General features: G+C 33.1%; 1 protein-coding gene and 1 long non-coding RNA gene across 9 annotated transcripts; one reads left to right on the top strand and one right to left on the bottom strand.

Annotated features, from left to right (window-relative positions):
* Nucleotides 1–250: 250 nt before the first annotated feature.
* plx (PTB_TBC1D1_like and TBC domain-containing protein plx) lies at nt 251–20,724 on the bottom strand. 5 transcript variants are annotated; one of them, XM_012362350.2, is made up of 16 exons: nt 20,569–20,724; nt 20,286–20,474; nt 6,747–6,896; nt 6,344–6,529; nt 5,779–6,087; nt 5,343–5,544; nt 5,123–5,239; nt 4,814–5,039; nt 4,408–4,728; nt 4,032–4,324; nt 3,776–3,949; nt 3,379–3,695; nt 3,015–3,267; nt 2,813–2,931; nt 2,481–2,705; nt 251–2,290 (listed from the first exon to the last, which is right to left on the bottom strand). In XM_012362350.2, the coding sequence occupies exons 3-16, from the start codon at nt 6,873–6,875 to the stop codon at nt 1,391–1,393; spliced, it is 3,771 nt and encodes a 1,256-aa protein (XP_012217773.1). In that variant the 5' UTR covers nt 6,876–6,896; nt 20,286–20,474; nt 20,569–20,724; the 3' UTR covers nt 251–1,390. The 5 variants fall into 5 exon arrangements, with proteins under 5 accessions (XP_012217773.1, XP_012217772.1, XP_012217774.1 ...); XM_012362349.2 differs by having other exon boundaries at nt 20,556–20,697; XM_012362351.2 differs by having other exon boundaries at nt 20,560–20,667.
* Nucleotides 11,916–19,640, top strand: LOC137000141 (uncharacterized). Of its 4 annotated transcripts, XR_010890441.1 has the most exons (4): nt 11,916–12,009; nt 12,426–13,000; nt 19,080–19,240; nt 19,424–19,640. It is a non-coding gene; the product is annotated as an uncharacterized lncRNA (long non-coding RNA). The 4 variants fall into 4 exon arrangements; XR_010890440.1 differs by lacking the exon at nt 11,916–12,009 and having other exon boundaries at nt 12,366–13,000; XR_010890443.1 differs by lacking the exons at nt 11,916–12,009; nt 12,426–13,000 and adding an exon at nt 15,718–15,810.
* Nucleotides 20,725–21,207: the final 483 nt, after the last annotated feature.

Here is a 21,207-nt window from a genome sequence, read left to right as displayed (position 1 = left end):
GAGTCCCTATAAATGTAGCCACTTTGTATGTTACTTTTTTTTAGTTACTAATATACATATACATATCGTGTACTTCGTAAAACAATCTCTTATTTTCATTGAATATATTTGATACTCTTACCTATCATCACAATAAGATTAGCAAATCAACAAAGAAATCTATGAAAATCTATATATTACATGTTTCTAGTTCGAGTCAACTAATTTACAAAATAATATCTATTCTAAAAACATGTCCATGACAACGACAAACAGTGGGACATATATAATACCTTTATTCTTGTCACAAGATATAATACTTGCACTTATTACAAATGATACATCGCTACAAGTTACAAATAATCACTAGCTGATAGAACATTACAGACTCGAATACTACAAAATATAATTTTATCATCTCTAATAAAATCTTATCAATCCTACATTATAAGTATCTGTCAGTGTCACCAGTTTTAAATATCTAATGGGAATTGAGTAATTTACTCGCTAGTACACGCTAATTCGCAACACATTTGATATGGATATTAAATGTCGCTAATACTATTTTCGTATTAACGATAGTAAAACCTCTTTACTATAAAGAACAGCGAGTGTATATATGTGTACATATATTCATATACATGTGTACATACACACACACATACACCATTAAGTATATCCCTGATATCACAAGGCTTATTTTGTGCAAAAATAGTAATACTTCATTCTTTTTGAATCTTACAGTGCATAGCAGCCTATATATCAATGGCTTTCGTAGCATACGTTCCTCCTCGATGACAAATCGCGTCTATGCATGCATATGTACGCAATGTATCTATATACATACGCATATACCTTCGACTAAAAGTCGCTTCTACTACAAAATGTGTAATCTCACACAACGAAAGTTTGGCACTTCCTTTGGCAATCTGAAACCGGGTATGCACTCGTTACGTCTCTTTAGTACCTTATTTTGACATTTGTCTCATTTCGGCATAGAAATATGTTTTTGATGCATTTTTTGCGCGGTCTTGAATATTTATTGACATGTTTTCTTTTTTTTTCGACTTTTTACTGACGTGAGAGATTCTTAAACGTAATATTCAATATTATTTGAATAGAATATTTGACCAACTTTTACAAATTGTAACGTCAAATGTCAGATCTTAGTTTTAAGTAAAAAAGTGATTTTGTTCTATAATTACGCAAGCTTAACGAATTATACTGTTTCAAGACTTATTCGTTAAAAAAAAAAGAAAAAAAAAAAGAAAAAAAATGAGAAGTAATCAAATGCGAATACACCGTTCTTTAACTTAAACTACACGTCACCAAAATACCGTTTTAAATACATATTTTTCATGAAAATTTTCTTTGATAAGACACTCTTCGAAGATGTATTTAAAAGTAATTGTTATCTATTTAAAGGATCTGAATTTTGGTCGGACTTCTGTTTGTTATTACTGCTATCTTCCTGACAACTCGGATTAAATAATCTGACAGGTTTAATAGACTTGAGTTTCGTGGTTCCGCCATACCGGAAATTCACGTCACTGCAAGTGTCAAGTGGGTGCATGGTTCCAGTCAAATTCGTCAACGAATCGTTGTTCGTAACTTCGAGCTTGCTGGTGGGAACTTTTTTCACGGATCCTAATTCGTACGCCGACTTCGACGATTTCAATTTACCCCTTAACGGTAACGATATCGATTTCTCCAAATTAGTGACTGGAACCTTCAAATTGTTCTCGCTTTGAGGGGGTGGATTGTTAGCCAGATTCATGGTATCCGTGATCTGAATGTCAATGTTAACCGTTTTGGGATCATTCTCATCGTTGTTATTTTTCACCGCTTGCTCGGAATATTTGTTTCTGAGAGCTTCCAACTCCGCGCGTTGCTTCAATATCTGATTGTGCGAATTCGAGAAAAACGAAGAGACTTTTGTTGCTAAATTGGGTTGACTTAAAGTCGATTTCAACGGATACGGTGTCTCCAGACTGTTATTCCTAAGAAGATTGTGAGAATCTCTGCCAGTCGAGTTGCTCTTTATCATGCCGTGTTTGTCCTCGATAACCTTTAAAGGATATGACCTGGTGCCAGCATTTCGTCGTTTCTCAACCATGCTTAACTGTGCGATTATCCTACGAACGTCGCCCGGCACTTCGATGTCAGCACGTGTGTCTACTAATTGTTGAATGAATGTGCCTAATGTGGCAACCGTTACTTCAAGACTGCGATTCTGAGTCTCGAGTTTATGGATATTCGCTTGCTGCACTGAACGCGTCGTTTCGAGCCTGTGTAAGTTGCTCACAGTAATCTGTAATGTAATTTTAGAGTTGTAATAGTTAATATAACTTTTTCTTGACACTTTGAAAGATACAATAGAAAAATAAATCCACAATTGTAAAGTTTGCATTAAACATAAAATTGTATCTCACACAAACTTTACAAATAGGATTTTCGCCGAAACTTTTAATTACTTTGATAAATGTTGCTTTTGATATTACCTCAAGTTGCTCGTTGAGTTGTGCAACTTCTTGTGTGAGTTGCTTGTTCATTAATTTAAACTTTTCCAAATTCTCTATTTGTGGCTTTACTGAAATCATTTCCTCTTGAAGCACTTGGTATTCCACTCTGTATTCGTTTAATTGTTTGGAAATCTCCAAATCGGGGTAAAATACACGTTTCATAATGCGATCTAAACTTTGTTTGTTCACTGCTGGAACACGTGTCTGAAACAAAAAAAAAAAAAAATAGAAATATGACAATATATTCATATAAATTCATTCTTCTGTACATTTTTTATAATCGATCATAAATGTTTTGAATATAATTTTACCTTGAGATATCCCATAATTTCTTCAAAGCTGTCACAACCCAATAGTTGATCCTGATGCTCTTCTAATAGCGCAACCGATACACGGAAGAGAACTTCAGAGCTTTCCAAAAAGAGCAAATCTACAAGCAAAGCCAGTCGTTTAAAAAGAAATTATTTTACTAATTAAGCACATAAATTATTGTTAAAAGCAAGAAAATCTTACCAAAAACTCTAGTTACAAAGCCCAAAGGAAATTGACTGGCAAACAGAGTTAATAACCACGGAGCGGCGTATAAAGTTGGTGAAACTTCATGTTTGTCGAAGTGATTATAAATAGCTGGTAAGCGGTCGTGTAACAGCCTGGAGAGTTGATACAAGTGTAATTGCAATTCTGCCATATCTGGCAAATACAATTTTCTGAGGCCTCGGCGAAACATCAGATGTCGTAATAAGAAAAAGGCCTGATCTTCAGCCATCTAAAAAAGAATCGATAAATAACACTTTGCATACTAACAAGCTGATTACTGTAGAGCAGAATTGCAGAATTGTGAAACATAATAGTGTTGAAAATAAGATATTGCACTCACATGCAATAGAAGCACGCCGGCGACAAAACTGAGACCTTGACAATAACCGACTTCGTAATCTAATAAGGAGTAGGCCTTCAATAAATTGAAGAGCGCTAATTGACCAGGTCCCAAGTGTGAACTAAAATATGGATGACTCGGGAACGTTCTTCCCAGATCGATAAGAATAGCATGCTGTTGGGATGTGAGCTGCTTCAGAAGTAGTTCGTAGGGCGTATTGTAATTCGGGAAATCTTGAGTGTCTATAGGTGGTTGCTTTAAGCAGAATTGTTCGGCTAGAAATTGCCAGACCTCGCCTCTCTTTCCTTTCGGTACACCTGTATTTGGATGAATTATAGCGAAATTAGCAAGATATTTTAATTTCGAGAATATTGCGCTTGCAGTATATTCCATTTACCTTGTTTAATGGCATGCAAAAGCATCTGATTGTCGCATTTGGTGGAAACTCGCGATTCCTTGCTAATGAGAAGATCCCAAACTTCTACCACCTCACGCGCACAGCTGCTAAGCTCATCGTATTCTAATTTGATTCTCTTTACTGCCTCCTTCTTACTCGCCTCCTCTTGACATTCTAAAATTTTAATAGAAAATTTGAATATGGATCTTGCATTGATATAAAATGATATACTTTCAGAAACGGATAAATATTTTACCTCTGAGCTTTGCATTCTCTTTTTCCATTCTTATAAGTATCAACTGTTGATTGATCGCTTTTTTCCACAGATCTCGCAATTCTTGTTTTGTTCTGCGTTTAACGGGAGTCTCTAAATTTTTAATGACACTAATATTCCCGACTTTTTCAGTTTCCTTGACATTGTGATCTTTACTCGGTGTCACGACTCTGTTTAGTATCGTTTGCCGCCACGAACTGTTGGCTTGTATTGTTGTATTGCTTCCGGTGGGCTCCGTCGGAGATATTTTCGATGAGTTGCCAACTTTTAAAAATCTGCAAAAAAATATACACATAAAAATAAGTGATACAAAAGAAAAATGCAAGAATACGAAATTATAAATTATAATTATACTAACATGTCCATCATGGGACTCTTTGGTGCGTTGTTTACAACGATTTGTTGTTCAGGCGACACACGCAACGATCTTGGCCTACTCGAATCCGGCGAAGTGTCCATTATAGATGATTGTCGCGAATTGTCCGGACTCTGGCTACCATTCTTTTGTATCCCCATACTTAAATGATTCGAATCCCTCAATTGTGGGCCCAAGCCAAAATCGTCACGCGAACCTTTCCTCTTCATAAGGTTGTCAAAGCTATTCGTGAGAGAGCGTTTTGCCTTCATAAATATCGTACTGCCAACGCCGACGTTTAGATATTGATTAAGAAATTCACTCCTGTAACGTAAAATTAGAAACACCCGTCAGAATATTTCATCCGCAAACTATATTTTCTTTCACATTTTAATTTGCGGTGCATTACCTATTCTCAGCCGTATCGTGTACATGTCTAGTTTGTTTTGATTCACAATGAGCACGCAACAGTTGCATTAGGAATTGATTTTGCTCTCGAAGACTCATAGAGCCTGCACCGATATTGCCTGCAGCCTCAGCGCCCTTATATTTCCTAACAACGATCTCCTGTTCATCCTCCGGCAACAGTTCCATACGTGAAAAAATAATACTTTGCACTCTTGAATCATTTTGCCCTAAAAATAATATTATATATTTATAAATGTTAGATACAATATTATTCATTAGTATTAGCTTGCAATTAATGAAAATTTTTTACCTTCAATCTCTTGATATAATTTATTATACCAGTACATAGGACAATGCTCGCAAGAGTATACAGAATATTTTTCCTTCTTCGCGATATTACAAGTCGCAACAAAGGCTTGACTAATTGCTACAAAGAAGATTCAAAATTGTAAAACTTATCATCTGCGCTAAAAATCAAAACTTTCATAAAAAATAATTTATCATAGATAAGCTAATTAAAAAAATCTTACCTGCAACAAGATCATCTGCGACTGATCCGGATTGGCATTTGAAGACGTACCCGATAAAGCAAGGTTCAGGTTCTTTGCAAATAAATCCAAAGTGATCAGGATTTTTTATACCTTGCGCGCAGCTGGCTACATCTTTCAGATGTTTATGCAAAACGATGCGCTTCCTGTCCGGACTAATCAACCTCAAATCATTTCGTCCTACCTAAAATAAAACATTCACATACAAAAAAAAATAAATTTGAATATAAATTTCATATGCGTTTTCTTTTTGCAATTAATAGATAAATTAGCATTACATGTTATAAATTTTTAATGTTTAACTTTTTTCCTTTATTTAATTGCTACAACATAACGAATGTGATATGAATAATAATCACAAAATAATTATAATGTCAATAATAAAAAAAAGCAAAATAATTTTTTTGAGATTTCTTACTTCAAAGACCATAGTGCGATTATGATCCTCATTTCCTTTAGCACCAGAATCCCTCCTACCGCCTAAAACACTGCCGGTAGACGCCGCGCGATTTCGCATAACTTCAGGTACGGTGATATTAGAATTAGTGGAAGATTCGGACGTTCGATTTCCATTACGGCTATCGTTGTCTGCTGAGTTCGCGCTGGTTCTTGGAAAAGTTTCCACGGAGCCGCTTAAAACTGGCGGAACTCCAAGCGGATTCACGTTCGGAATTGTACTGTTTCCCGACACGTTCTCAATACTGCCCGATTCACTAGCGGTAGATTCCTGGAAATGTAACGACAAATTTCCACTTGTCAGTCTACTTGGCAAAGATCGAATCATTAATTTGTCTATATTAGATATGTAAATATATATTAGTATTGTACAAGAAATAATTTTTGATACATTGTTCAGCATCGAACAGCAATGTTGAAGGTTTTATATCTAAATTTTTCATAGCTATAACACATACACAATAATTCAATGTAAAATGTATGATTATAACAAAATTATTTAATAACTGTGTGCGAAGTGTTCTTACCGTACTATTTCTTCTATTAATGGAAGACGTTACAGCTTGGCGTTGCAATCGACATTCTGTCAGTAGATTACTCGTAGAAGATCTCGATTTTTCGAGTACATGAACGCGAAACCGTATCAAGGCGTCATCGATGAATGATTCCTGTACTTTCGGATTCGATACTTTAATTTTACCAACGTAGAATACCTGAAATAAAAAATGTAAGAACACGTCAAGATATTATTAATTTTCACGTTGCAAACGATTAAAATGAATAAAAACACAAATCTTAATTTAATTTTACGAATATTTTTATTGCGAATATTTTATTAAATTTTGTATAAAAGTTTCTCTCTCTTGTGATAACAATCATTCTATATTGGCGCTCTTCAAATAATATATGAGGACATAAAAAAGCAATTACCTCGAAGAAATGGGAAGAACTTGGAGATATATCGGCACCTATAGACGTCAAGCTAGCCGCGCTGCTTTGCGACCGCTGTGGCACCTCCTTATCTCGCTCCATTCGTTGAGCTGCCGAATGTTCCTTCATGTCTTGCAAAAACTGTTGAACCTGCAAGTAAAACGAACATCATTTAACATTACGTAATTATGATTCATTGTTTGACCAACGTTTTGCGTCCCCCCCCAAAAAAAAAAAAAAAAAAAAAAAAAAAAAAAAAAAAAAAAAAAAACAGCATCTATTTGAGAAGACTAATTATTAAAAGCTCTTACAAGAAAAACTAGTTAAAAAAGCAAATTTTTTCTGGTACTTGTAAAAAGGATTTAAGATTCTTGTTTAATTTTACTTAAATTAGTAGCACATACAGAATATATTTATTTTTCTTTTCTAAATAATATATGTAACATAACAAATATTTATATACTGATCGCTTAGCTTATTATATAATAATACTCTTTTCGATCTCTTTTATTGTTTCGTTACTTCACCCGAGTTCACTAATATGTCTTAATTATATTTTTTGTTATAATTTATATTATTTTATTGTCTAAAGTGAGACGTGTAGAAGTAAATTCGTGTCATCAACGATGCAGCTTGCACTGCGCGAAAGTATCTTTTCGAGAACAATGTTTAATCTAGAAATAATCCAAAATGCATCATTTCGACGGGATCATTGATATACTAAACGGATTTCGCAAGAAAACGTGCACAAAACGTGGCCGATGGCCGTGGACCAAAATAACTCATTTCAGCAGCACTCGCGGACTGCATGGCTCTCATCTTCTATCTCTGTTAGTTCTTCATCTTTCTTTCTCTCTTTAATTTCTTCTCACGTTCCACATCTGCTGCTCATCGTCTTTATGACTTTGCCCGAAGACATTTTAATTTAACTCTAGGATGCAGAATGACAAAGCAGTTCGAAAATTGAAAGAAAATTATAATAAATCGCGATATAAAAACAATAGTAAATTAATCTCGGGCATTTCTAGTTAATTTAATTTTGGATATAACAAAAACATTACTTTTAATTGTCTGAAAAAAATAGATTGCGTAAGTATAAATAAGACTATAAAAAAATAATTATAAAATTTAAAAAAAATTCTACTATATTATGCATTCTAGAGAGAGAGAGAGAGTTAAATTCTTGTTTTAAAAAAATATAATTTTACAACTTTTGCAATCTTTATTGCTTCTCATTTCTAGACTTTAACAATTTTTTTCTTTAATCTATTCTAATAGCTATATAAAGATTGGACTGCTGATTTTTTTGTACTCAATGTTATTGTTATTTGCATCCATTGTTGTGACAAACGTGGGATTGAGCACGACACAATTTTTCTAACGAGTTCTTACAACCAATAAGCGTGTAATGGTGAAAATTACGGAAGACGGGACAAAACGCGGATACGCATTATACTTATGATAATGATGAAAATATCAGATTTTCTACAATGATAATCGTGATCTCGTAACCGTCGACGACAGTGTCATTGACACTTATGCACGGCCTGTTCGCGTATAACATCGCGAAATGATAATCCATTTACGAAAGTGATAATCTGTTTGTGAAAGCGATAATCCAATCACAAAGTTATCTGGACCGTCATGAATATTTGACTGCAATACTACGTAAAAGCTCGTCTATTCGGCGACACAGAATGCAAATAGTTGCTTAATAGAGGGGCTTCTCGTATCCAATTAAGGCATGTGCTTTACTTTAGCATGTCTCTTTCTGCGCAAAGTTATACACTATTATTGCTATGATAGAAACACGCGTACATTCAGTTCAGTTAAATTTATTTCATCCTCAATACTGTATAATATTAAAAATTTCTTTTCGATTAGAATAATTAAATAGAGCGACAAACAAGCAAAAATAAAAAGAGAGAGTATGAAACTTATCTTGCAATTTGATGATTCATAAATATTTTATTAATGTACCGTTGTTCAAACATTAATATTTTTATATAATATTATATCGCGTGTGACATAATGAAGTAACGCTTTAAAACTACAGCTTTTATATTCTAAAGGATAAAGACACTGCGATTTTTTCACTCGCGCATATATTTTTCTCGATAAGAACAATTCATCAGACGCTGAAAATAGATGTTCGATTCTGCCAATGCTATTTTCTTCTAGCACTTGGCACTTTGCGTGTATAGAGATCCATATGTTCGCCTTTGTCTCTGATCCCAATTGATCGAATTAAATTCGTTGGTGTACGTCATCCATGAAGATGCACGAATCGATATCGTGCGCGTGGCGATTGGATTCACGTGCGGGAGCAAACTTTAATGCGTGCATGAAGTCCAGTTTCGTTTCAATTGAACCGATTGCAAAGATAGTCGGTTGCTTGTTTACGAATATATTTTTATTCGAGGACAAGCAAATTGCGCGAAAGTACTAGGAAAAAAAAACTTATTTTTCTACATCGTTTGTGATGAGAGACTTGATATCGCGAAAAAACGATATCTCTTTATCTCTCTTTAAATTGCAATATCTCTTTTGTTATACTAAGTAATCATAAATAATAAGATCTGTTTAATCATTTCTTGAAATCAGATGAATCATTAGGTAGATAAAATACGATTTGATAAACTTTGATAGTTAAAAAATTAGTTAAATATATATAAAAATAATAAAAGTAATTATTTTCAGACATAATAAAAAACTGATATGCGTAATAATATTAACATTAAATATTAATATATTAATTAGATTTTTTTCAGATTAATTACTATAATGTTTTCGTGTAAACTGACAACATAAAGGAGATTAGTCTTGTTCGTATATATCTAAGGATTTCCGTAAAAAATTATAGGGTGTGTCTTAGGTCGCTTATATAAAAGAGACATAAAAAATGTGTTAAAAGAAATAAATTAAATAATGTGAGCCAATGAGACAGCTTAGAGTTACGTGCCCCGTTTCTTCGTAATATCATTATGGATATCATTAACATGCGTAGTCAAGCAAGACAGACAGCTGTACAGGATGACACAAAATATACCATTTTATAAAAAAGACTTCTGCCGTTTTGTTGAAAAATGTATAGCAGAATTTATTACTCATCGTCAATGTATCGCTTCAAAAGCTTGGAATATTTATGATTATTGTTACATAAAAGAATTCGAATAAAAAAGCATTCGATGAAAAATGATATTCGAAATACTGAAGGTTATAGAAAATATCATAAAAAAATTCCCAACGTGAGTCAGCTGGAGATAGGTTGATCTTATCGTCATACCACAATGCCGCAAAATTTTTTAATCTAAATGAATGCGTCATAGTTACTTTTTAATTACTTTTAAAGTCACGGATAAAGCAAACCGGAGAATTAATTTCGCGCCACTCTGTATAAACCCGTTAAAATCGATCTGAGTTTTTACAGATGTGTAATTCTCCGACAATTATGATAATGTGACTTGACACACAGAGCTACACTGCGTAGAGCAGTGTGAAAAATAAGTTTTTACGAAGATGTAATTATAAGATGTATACGTCTTAAAAGCGTTACACGATACACATTTTATCTTCGTAAACGACTGTTATTATGTGCCGCTAGAAGCAGTTTCTATCTGAAGAGATTGTATTGACACACAGAACTGAAAGATAGAAATAACAACGAGGAACTAATTTATTTCTCGTGCGAATCTTCCTTAGCGCGCCGAGGCGCAAGAATCGTTATTGTCGTTCTTTCTCCCACGAGCGACCTCCGGGCTGTGTAATGCTTCATTAGCAACCGCGCTGAAAGCACCATGATTATGTAAATGCACGCATGACGGGAATAACAACGTATCAATTATTAACGATTAGCGATAATGAGGATAAGTGTGTTACTTTCGATCTACGCGTCAAACCCGACAATCATCAAAATGGGATCTCCTTTCTTAAATAGATAGAGTTTCATCTTAAGTTGGTTTGGTAAACAGCAATTAATAACTGTTGCTAACATTCAACCTGTCATCTTCGTCAAACAGTCTTGGTGATTATCGAAGTGGAATATTCATTTTTTGAAAACTTTTCTCGAATGTGTTTCATGCTGCATTAGCAACGATAATAACTTATTTGATTATGCTAAGTAGCATCGGAGATATCCGGGCTTTTGAATATTAATATATTAGATATTTGATTTTAGAATAAACATTAGGGATGTACAAAATTTTCCATTGCTCGTGTATAGATAGATCGCTCCAAGAACAGAAACTTCTTTTATCGCGGTATACATCTTTTATCCCAAAGATGGCAAAAAGGGATAGATATCGGAAAATATTTTGACTAAAAATATCGTGTCTAAAAGTATTGTCTCATTTATAAAATATTACTCAATAAAATTGCTTGAAAAACGATGGAAACTTTTGCATACTCCTGGTCGTAACCTTCTGCATAATTATATGCAAACAACTTTGTCCTAATCCTTTCACAAGCAGTCGAACTTTCACCTACGAGTCTGTAATGTTTATTTGAGTGTTACGACGATCGTATTTTATGTACAGCAATAGTTAGTTTCGCGCTATGAATTTTTTACCAATATTCGATAAGTTTCCGATATAAAAGAAAAGTTAAAAAATAAAGGAAACTTTATTGATTCCCAGATTATTTGAAAATGTTTTCTTACTTTTTAATTTACTCTCGTAAAATTATTTACGTTTTATATCAAACATCTATGCAAACGAGAATGAGACTTTTAAAAGAAATCTTTTCAAAAAGAAACATCTCGTTATATAAAGACGAGGAAGTAATTAATGTACATTTCAAAGGCGTACATTTTATGAAATGTCAGTGTTATAAAAACAACTCATAAATAAAATAATTACAAATAAATGTCAACTAAATTTCAAAGTTTTCTTAAATAAATGAGTAAATCACATAAACAATGCGTACTAATATTACGTGAAGTTGATTTTTGCAAAAAATGAAGTACATATAAATGGAGTATAATAATAATAATTCGGAGTATGCAAGTCAATTTCATATTGTGACGCGATAGATCTTACGATATAAAAAAGTGCGAAATAAATATAACAAAAACGGAGCGCAATTACCGACAATTATTCTTAACTTGAAAATAGAAGTAATCAGATTTCCTGGAAAATTTTCCAGCATCGATGTGTATTGTACGTGACCGTCGAGACGCAGTATGCTGTAGCAGCGAATAGTACGAGTAATCTCGGGGAAAAATCTCATTCGCCAGCATCGTTCGCCGTCGTCATTTGCATACGCAGTAAGCACAAAATTAACGAAACAAAGCAGAAAAAAAGAGATATTAGTCCACAACGCAATGTTTCTTAACATTTTTTTCGGTCCATAATCTTTTGGTTAACGATACTCTTTGGAAACGTGTGTTATCTCCTGGCAAAACATATGGTCCGTGCTTATAAGAGCCGTTGCTCTATTGTAGACAATAAATTAATACTTCGATCAATTCAATTATTTGATCACTCCATCGTTCCCAATCATCGTTCGCTTTATGACTACGTTCACGGGTGGCATGCGAAAGATCGCAACATAAATTCTTGTCACGAATGCAATTACCCAGCCGGTGCAGCTTCAGTTGCTCCCAATAATTGATACATATGAGGTTGTAATGTAAGTTCTCGGAATGAGAAGGAAGTAATAATTGCCGTTTCTTTTTTGCAGCGCTTCCACGCGTGTTCTTCCCTCGTCGCGTGTGCGGGGGAACGCGGTATAAGGACTTTATATACAATTAAGTCTATCAAACGTGCTGGGAAGATTCATTGCCAAGTTACACTAGTTTCCAAAGAGCCCACATGTATGGGGCGTGCTCCATATGCTTGCGTATGCGAATTCGTTGCCAACAGCATTTTCGAGACTACGTGCCGGCGTGAAATTATCTCTCGGACTTTGGTCCTTTCAGGAATTTCATCTATGAATCAAAGAAAAACATGAGCAAAACTTGCGAAACTTTACACGCTAAATGTGTGCCGCTGAATTGGCAGTGCCAAGTATGCAAACACATTGAAAAACCAACGGATTCGGAAAAGAACGACGATGATAGAAGCCACCGTGTTGCTTACGAAGAAATCGGAACACGGTCAGTCAACGGTTACTGGCAGGCTGACTTGGGATTTCACGTCGCTTGTCCGGCGATGTAAATTTAGATCGCTGTACGCTCGGTTTCGCGAAAATACGCCTTTCCGCTAACGGAAGAAAGGAAGGAAGAAAGGAAGAAAAACAGGTCACAATAATTCAGAGTATGGCAATTCAAAATTAAAACCATAAAGCGAACAACGATAGTGTAAAGAATAAAGTAATCAAGTAATTGAAGAATCAAAATATTAATTTTTGGTTTATAACAATAAAATTTTTCAAATCTTTTCATAGAAATCTGAAATTTTCTAATATTTTGATAAAGTAAATGTTTATTTTTCTTCACGAATCTCGTAGATTAAAAATTCGTAAATTGTTACAATTTATATCTATAAAAATAAAAAAAAAGATTTAGAGAATAAAATATGCACGGTTTAATTAAGATTATCTTTGATTGCATTTTTTTTCAATTTTTAAACACTACTCCGATAAGCATAGAAAGCATACAGTTAGGAATTAAAGTAAGCTGAGAAAAGTGGATGGGTTTTTAGTGCCACTTGAAAACGGTAATTGTCGATGCTTAACAACGAGTGATGATGTGATGAGTAATGAGTGCGAACGGCTTCGTCAATAAAAAGTTTAAGTGGCGAATATTTTTATGTAAATCATGCGTATTTTGACGCATATTTAACTTACGAGACTCATAAAAAGATATAGAGCATAGATAAACAATGTCAAATTTTACTGTAAGATTAAAGTGATAAAATAAGTATGCCACGACGAGGTAAATTGATAATGCCGTTATTCATCGCGAAGTATCGAAGTGACACGTTTCGTTCGATGGTACCGAGTTAGCTTTAATTAACCCTTCGCCGCGCGTGTCGTCCGCAATTACGGCGAAATTCCTTGGCATCTTTAATGAAGGATATAAGTAAAGGTTTTTCGTTTTCGCTTATGTAATATTTACTCAGTTTTAAAAAATTATGGGCAACGCACGATATATACAAAATGTGACACTTAAATAAAAATTGCAATTCATAAAAAAGATAATGTTCGATGAAAAGAAATATAAATTTGATAATAACAAAATTTTCTTCGTGATAACTTTTCTCCTAAAATTCTTTGTACGCTCAAGAACGATTCTTTTAATATTTAAAATATCTCTGTCGTTCTTGAATGCACGTACACTTTGGAAAATTCATGAGAGCTCTTTTCTTCTATATTTTATTTTTATTTTCTTCTCTTTTTTTTTTACCTTTTTTATAAATTCTTACGATATGACTTTTTCATTCTATTTATAAAATAATATGATTAAATGTGCCCACATTTCAATATCTTATTTCAATAAAATAAAATAAGTCTTATCGTTGTAAAAATTAAAAAAAAAGATAAGAGAAAAAGATAGAAGAGAAGAGAGCTTTCATGCAAGAATTCTCCAAATTGTAAGCTAAATATCAATTTTCTAGATATCGATCCATTGCTATTTAATAATTTTTGATAAATAGTAATAAATAATTCTTTCGTTTGTGCATCGCTTTAGAATTGCGATAATATAGTTAATAAAATTACATAAATAATTTTAGCATTTATATATATGTATGAACTAATGATTCACCAAAGCGCATAGTTTCACTAAACCATCAATGACGAATGTGCACTATGTTACATCCTTACCTATTAGTTACGCTTATGTAATTACGAAATTTACGTAATGCTAAAATGTTTTTGCGGAATATTTTCCTTTTACTTTTCATCCACTCACCGATATTTGAAACAGTAGACAAAATTATCGATATTTTATGTAAATTCTACCTTTTTTCCCCTTTATATTAATTTTAATTTATAAAAAATTACACGGTTGCAGTTTTTTAAAAAATGCTTCGCAAACTTGTTAGTTAAAGAGCTAAACCTCACTTGCATATGCAACGAAGGGTGATGCACTCACCGAAGGCTTTTTAGCAACTATGCTCGCATCACTGTAGGACGTAGTCTTCACGTAGGGACTCGAGGCTGATATCGGCACGGTTATCATCTTGACCCCGAATATCTTCCTCACTTTAATAGACTATTAATATTATTTAATAGCCTCGTATTAAAGAAATTTGCATGTTGATACTTTGTACACTTTAACACACTCAGTTATCTCGTATTTCTGGCGTCATCAGTCAGTCAAAAATCTTTCGAATTAAAGATTTTACTTTCTTTATAGTTCACTAAATATAATCGTGTACGCGTTGTACTTTTCCTTCGTCGGACCACTTCCTGTCGATTGTGTTAGATAGCTATGAGTTCTCCAGAAGTGGAGCAGTGCGGCGAAGAGTATATATCGCCAAGAATGTCAATAGAAGTGTTTTCAAGAACGTGCAAACCAATTTGCACGGGACTGTGCAAATGCAATAGCCGTGAAATCCTAACGAAACTAATCAAGAGCTCTCAAAATTTTGCCGTCGATGCCGAATTCTTTTAGCATTTTTGCGAAAATGTGTGTGACGCAAAAATCTAACTGAAAATTTAAACACAACTAACACAACCGGCTCTTGCAATCACTTATCAACTTCTTTAATGACGCGCTTAACGACTTTCGACGGTGATAAAAAAAGCCTTCGTTACCAAAGCATCATTACAGTTTAGTACAGTCTAACAGTAATAAAGCCAGTTTGATAACGAAACTTCTGTCATTATCAAAAGTTGTTGAAAAATTAGATTTATGTTAATTGTATATCACTGTTGTACTTTTCCAGTAGTATTACGTCAATGCGCCCCGGGCGAGCTTCTTCACAATCTAAAACTGAAGTTGTTTTGCCGCGGCACTTGCAAAACGTGTTGTTTTCGTAGTCGCGCTCGTCCGCGTTACGCACTGGCTTACGTCGCTCGTCGTCTTCGCCGACGGCCGTGCAAACATAGACTGACGTATCAGAGCGCCGCGACGCCACGGGACGAATGAACCAGCCGAATAGTGGTTGCGTGCTGTCAGGTAACGCGCGGTCCCTGTTTAGCATACTCGATATTTCTCAAACGTCACGTATGCATATAAAAACAATGGCGTAAAACGATTTCTAGATAAACGCTCGTTTTAAGCACAACAGATCTATCTGTGTTATCGCATGCTCTCTCCGCGGCAACTCATTGTGTTTATATTATCATCACGTTATCTTTTGGATCTTTCGAAGATGAAGCAACAAGCCGATGGGATGCAGGCGGCGCATAATTGATTCGTTTAACTATACGATCGCATTTGTATTCGCAATGGAGCTATTTTTACTCGGAATGAAAGAATACCGATACATATCAATGAACTATGAAAGGTCTTTCCGTTTCTTTCACTTATAATTGCGTGTCATACTTATGGCGTATTGTTACGCTCCATACACAGGATCCTGCGTATGGAGCGTTATTTTTAATTGTCTATTTGGCCGACGTAGAAAAGTGAAATAAGCAAAAATAATCGCTAAAAATTTAAAAACATTTTTTTTCAATTTTTCCAAGGCTTTTTCTATATCATTTTAAATATTTTAGAAATCGGAAAATACATCTTTAATTGTACAGTAATTATTAATTCTGCTTCATTAATAATAAATGTAAGTAAAATGTTGAATTTTCTCGTATCTTAAAACATATATTTTGACATGCTTCAAAAATTTTGTTTTAATGTAAAAAATTGAATAAATCGCATCTCTTAATGCAGTCGTCATACACTCAGAATCTGCGATTACGAGATAAAGACGAATAGGATCGTCAGAAGGTTAGCATTAATAGCTTACTGAAAAAGCGAATAAAAATGCAATGTTCCGAGAAAACCTCGAGACTGTAATCCCGCTTGATCACGTGCGTCTGCAAAACCTGTTGGCAAATGCCAACGGTAACAATGAATAGAATACGTACGTAACATTGAATCACTATATCGATTATAGATCAATTAACATTGCACTCATTCAATGACATTATGAAAAGCTAAACACTAATGATACTATGTTATTGACGCAAAAATGTAACCTTCGCCTTCGCGGTGATTTAAATCAATCTATCAAACAGGAAGTTACATAACGTCGTACTTTGTCAACAATTGCAGAAAAAGAAATTGGAACTGAAACTTTCAGCACAATAGTAGTTTAATATTTTAGCTCAACAATTGTTGATATTAACTGTCGTATGTTATCGATAAATATATATTCATAATTATAAATTTTAATAATAAAAGATATAAAATAAATCTTCGTATAGAGTTGCGTATAAAAATGTTTAAAATATTAATTAAATTCATTATAATTAAATTATTATAATATTCAACAAATGTTATAAGAATAAAAAATTTTATGTTTGCAGAAACATAATAAATTAAAAAAATCAAATCAATCAATTCTCGACAAGATAAAGTCACTTTCATTTCCGTATTGATTTCATTTTACGTGCGAGAAGATAATAAAATGCATTATTATGAGGATCAGTCAATAATTTATTTATTTATCCATATTTCCGATTTTATTTTGAACTTTGACTGTATTGGGCAGTGGTAGTATAGCTTCACCTTTTATACTTTTGTTGATACAGTCAGCTTTAATCTAGTAATAGCATTGAGTAGAAAAAGTTGTGTATATAATAGCATCTATTAATATAATAAAAGAAGTCAAAGAACAAAAACTGTTATCTGATTTTGTTTACACAACATACTATAATCCATCTAGTATAATTAAGATTACGAATATGAATTTTGCTGTTAACTGAAACTTGGATATTACACATTGCGGATTGAAGATGCAAATTGACGTATTTTACTTTTAAAACGTTAACGACTGGAAATATAATAGTAACACAAGTATAAAAAGAATAAATGTATCAAAATAATAAGCACTTTACAATTTAAAATTGCTCTGAAAATGTAGAATAGGACAATACAAATGTAGAATAGGACAATTATACAATCAACATATAGTCTTCAATTATTAAAAAGAATGTATCAAAAATCAAATTTTTCAAAATAAGATAAAGTTAAAGAACATGAAAAATACAATTAATATAGATTATAGAATCTTATTGAAAATATTATTGTTAAAAGCAATGAGAAATAATTCGTGCTAATTTACAAAAATTAATTACAAAAATTTTTCTCGATTTTGACATTTACATACTTCTTTCAACATTAAGACTCCAATTATTTACTGATCCTCGGAATACTATTATAAACCCATGATATTATCGTGACGAACTTGAGTCATAATATCGAAAGGCGTTTCTGTGAAATATGTCAGATTTATCATTATATCGTGATATTTACTTTACAATTGTGTTATCATACTCAATTTCGAGGAGATAAACTTAATATATATTTTTTAAACAGAAATAATGTGAGCAATACTGACTGTCAAAATGTTGCAATTAATTAATCTTATCATTTTGAAAGCAATTATATATATTATAATACTGTTTTTTAATCATTCACAGCATATACTCTTAAATTTCAAGTGCTATAACTCTCTTATTTGGAAAAGATATAAATATTACCTTTAAAGTATTAAAACCCTCTTTTATAATATTCAAATTGCATCAAATTTCTTGGCTAATATAAAAATTTTGAAACTAAATAGATGTTTCTTGTTATTGTTGTTGGTCTTTTAAAATGTTTATAAGCTACCGTTCAAATGTTAAGCGCGTAAATTAAAGTTGTTTACGCATAAAAGTGTAACACTAATTCAATATATGTATATTTATCTTCGATTCAGCTAACGACAAGTAACAGCGCCAAAAGATAAAATAAACATAATAACAACGACGTATTATATAACAGCCTGCCAAATATTTATCATATGTAAACAGACGTGTGACTAATAAAATGGTAAATAGCTGCATATAAACTGCCGACGGCTAACCTACTTCGACAACAAATAAAAAGATGAAACTCACGAATGGAAATTGTGGTGTCAAACAAAAATATAATTCAATTTTTTATAAAATTAAATACACACATTTTAATATTTAGAAATGTATGTTCTTAAATGTAGAATTAAAAGGTTTTCAAAGTTTATATTTCAATGCATGTTAACTATTAAAAAAAATAATAATCTCAGAATAAGCTTTTGTTTCTCTCTATTTTTGTAAATAATAGAACACGTATAATTTTACGTTTTTGCATATAGCAAGATGCAATTCTAATTTTTAGCTTATATGTGAAAATCGCGTGCATATCTCGGACTGAAGATGTGATGATAGTATTCTGTACTAAATATAAATACAAAATTTTCTGTACAGTTTCCTTCGGCATTTAGAGAATGCAAAGAAGAACCACTCACCAAAGATATGCCTCTTCTGTTTCCTTTCTTTCTACGTATCCGAAAATCAATGTTGGCTTAAAGTCGAGCTGATCTCGGCCGACTTTCACTGTGCAGATTCATGAAGCCAACAGACACAAGGTAAGACATTCGCTTTATCGTAGTTGTCACTTGTGTTACGCGGCACAATATAAAAGAAACGAATTTCACGATGCAACTCGCGCGATGACAGCTAATGATACACGTAAGCAATAGTCCCGACGATCGTTAAGGACAAACTTAATAATAGTCGCAGTGAACCGACAATATATAATGCTCTTGTAGATCACGATTGGCTGTCGGACGAATAGCGATTTCTCGACGATTGGCCGTTTTGCATATTGCAATCGCCGATGATGAGAATTGCACGTAGGACATGCGTGCACTTGGAATGATTAGAGTGCAACATCCACTCAAGAACAAATTTAAATACGTGTAAATGTATTCAATAAAATCGACAATAATTTGTGAAAATTTAAAATAACAAATATAATTAATAATATTAACTGATAATAACAGTAATTAATAATGTCAATATCAATAATATAATAGTTATAATATTATTATATTATAATATTATTATAATTTTTAAATTATAATATTATTATTATATATTATTTATAATAATAATATTATTATTATTATAAATAATAAATTATCTTGAGTAAAAATATTGAAAGCTAAAACTTCCTAAAGACTTTTTCTATACTTTAGTATATTTTGATATAACATGCGTAAGTGTGAGTCTATTGATCTTGGTAGATTTGAAGCTATGCAGGAATCTGCTCTAATGAAGTTTTTTTGCGCAAAATTATTTGAAATTCTTGTAATACTGCGATAACAGGTAGGTATTAATTATTAGAGGTGCTGTCAGTCACAATTGCAGTGTAATTTTAAAGATAACAATCGTTAATTGTAGAAACTGCTTCCTGTTTATATGTGCACAAAGACGCAATTATCGAACAACGACAGACGATTCTATCCCCAGTACGTTCATGCAAAAACATAACCTAATTTCGTATTTATCATATTTTATCAGTTACATTTCCATGTTAGGTACGTACTTAACATATGTAACGCACTAACAAGAATCGCGCTTACGATAAAATTTGAGAGACTCAAGGTATCCATTGCAAAATATCCTTACCTTCGTACAATGCCCACTTCCTAGTTCGCCACACTGAAATAATCCACTTTCACGGGAGTCCGCTCAACGACTGCCGAAACCGGCGAAGGTCCTGGGCAACCTCGTCCTTATTTACGTTGTCGTTTCGTCGTTGATGATCTCGCTCCGCATCGTCCACATCTCATCGGCCGAGATACGCGCCACGCATCACTAGTCGGTTAAAGAACGAAGGATTCAAGCGTTATACGAACGAAAATGCAGATTCGCGTACTGTGTCTAACTTGTACGTACATACGTATGTTACCTGCGTAATGCTGTTTGCTGACAAAACCCGCTTTCGTGACCACTGTTGCAACCGACTTGCTTTTGTTTATCCTCAGCCTCCCGTCGACTGTCAAGGAGGAAAGAGGGAGAGTAATTTTTGCGCGGCTGACCGATAACATACGCCATCTGGCAGCAACGACCAGCCTTAACCTAGTGCAACAATATCCTCGAAAGTCGCGCGCTACTGTCAGATGACATGTCTGCCACTTGTACCAAATTATGTTTCCCTAATATTGACTGGCGCAAAATTCGAATCATTTTTAATTTATGTCACTCATAAAAACATGTTTCTCAAACTCGAGGATATTGATGCACTTTGACGAATCTAATAAAATTGACCATTGCTAAAATTGCTTTATATATTATAATATATAACGAGTATTTTTTAATATTAATCAAATTAATATAAGATGCTTATTTAATAATATAAATTTACTTAAACATTAGCATTATATTATTGTTAATTAAAATAAACATTACTACTTTAAGCCAATATTGGTTTTACTGTGGTTGCATTTTAATATTCACTGCCAGTACTGAAAATTTATAGTTTATGTTACGTAAGATAGGTTACCAACACTGCCAGTGCATTTTGAAACATATATCATTATTTTGTAAT

This window comes from Linepithema humile, chromosome 5 (genome assembly GCF_040581485.1).
Source record: "Linepithema humile isolate Giens D197 chromosome 5, Lhum_UNIL_v1.0, whole genome shotgun sequence".
Lineage (NCBI taxonomy): Eukaryota > Metazoa > Arthropoda > Insecta > Hymenoptera > Formicidae > Linepithema > Linepithema humile.
Note: the sequence above shows the minus strand (reverse complement) of the source record. Positions and strands in the feature narration are given on the sequence as shown.

Bases quoted from the DNA above. Each gene is read 5' to 3' on its own strand.
- plx (XM_012362348.2), bottom strand. From the start codon at position 14,868: ATGATAACCGTGCCGATATCAGCCTCGAGTCCCTACGTGAAGACTACG. The intron at 5,545-5,778 runs GTAAGAAATCTC...GTTTTATTTTAG, and splicing joins ATCGCACTATGGTCTTTGAA to GTAGGACGAAATGATTTGAG. The intron at 4,729-4,813 runs GTAATGCACCGC...TTTACGTTACAG, and splicing joins CACGATACGGCTGAGAATAG to GAGTGAATTTCTTAATCAAT.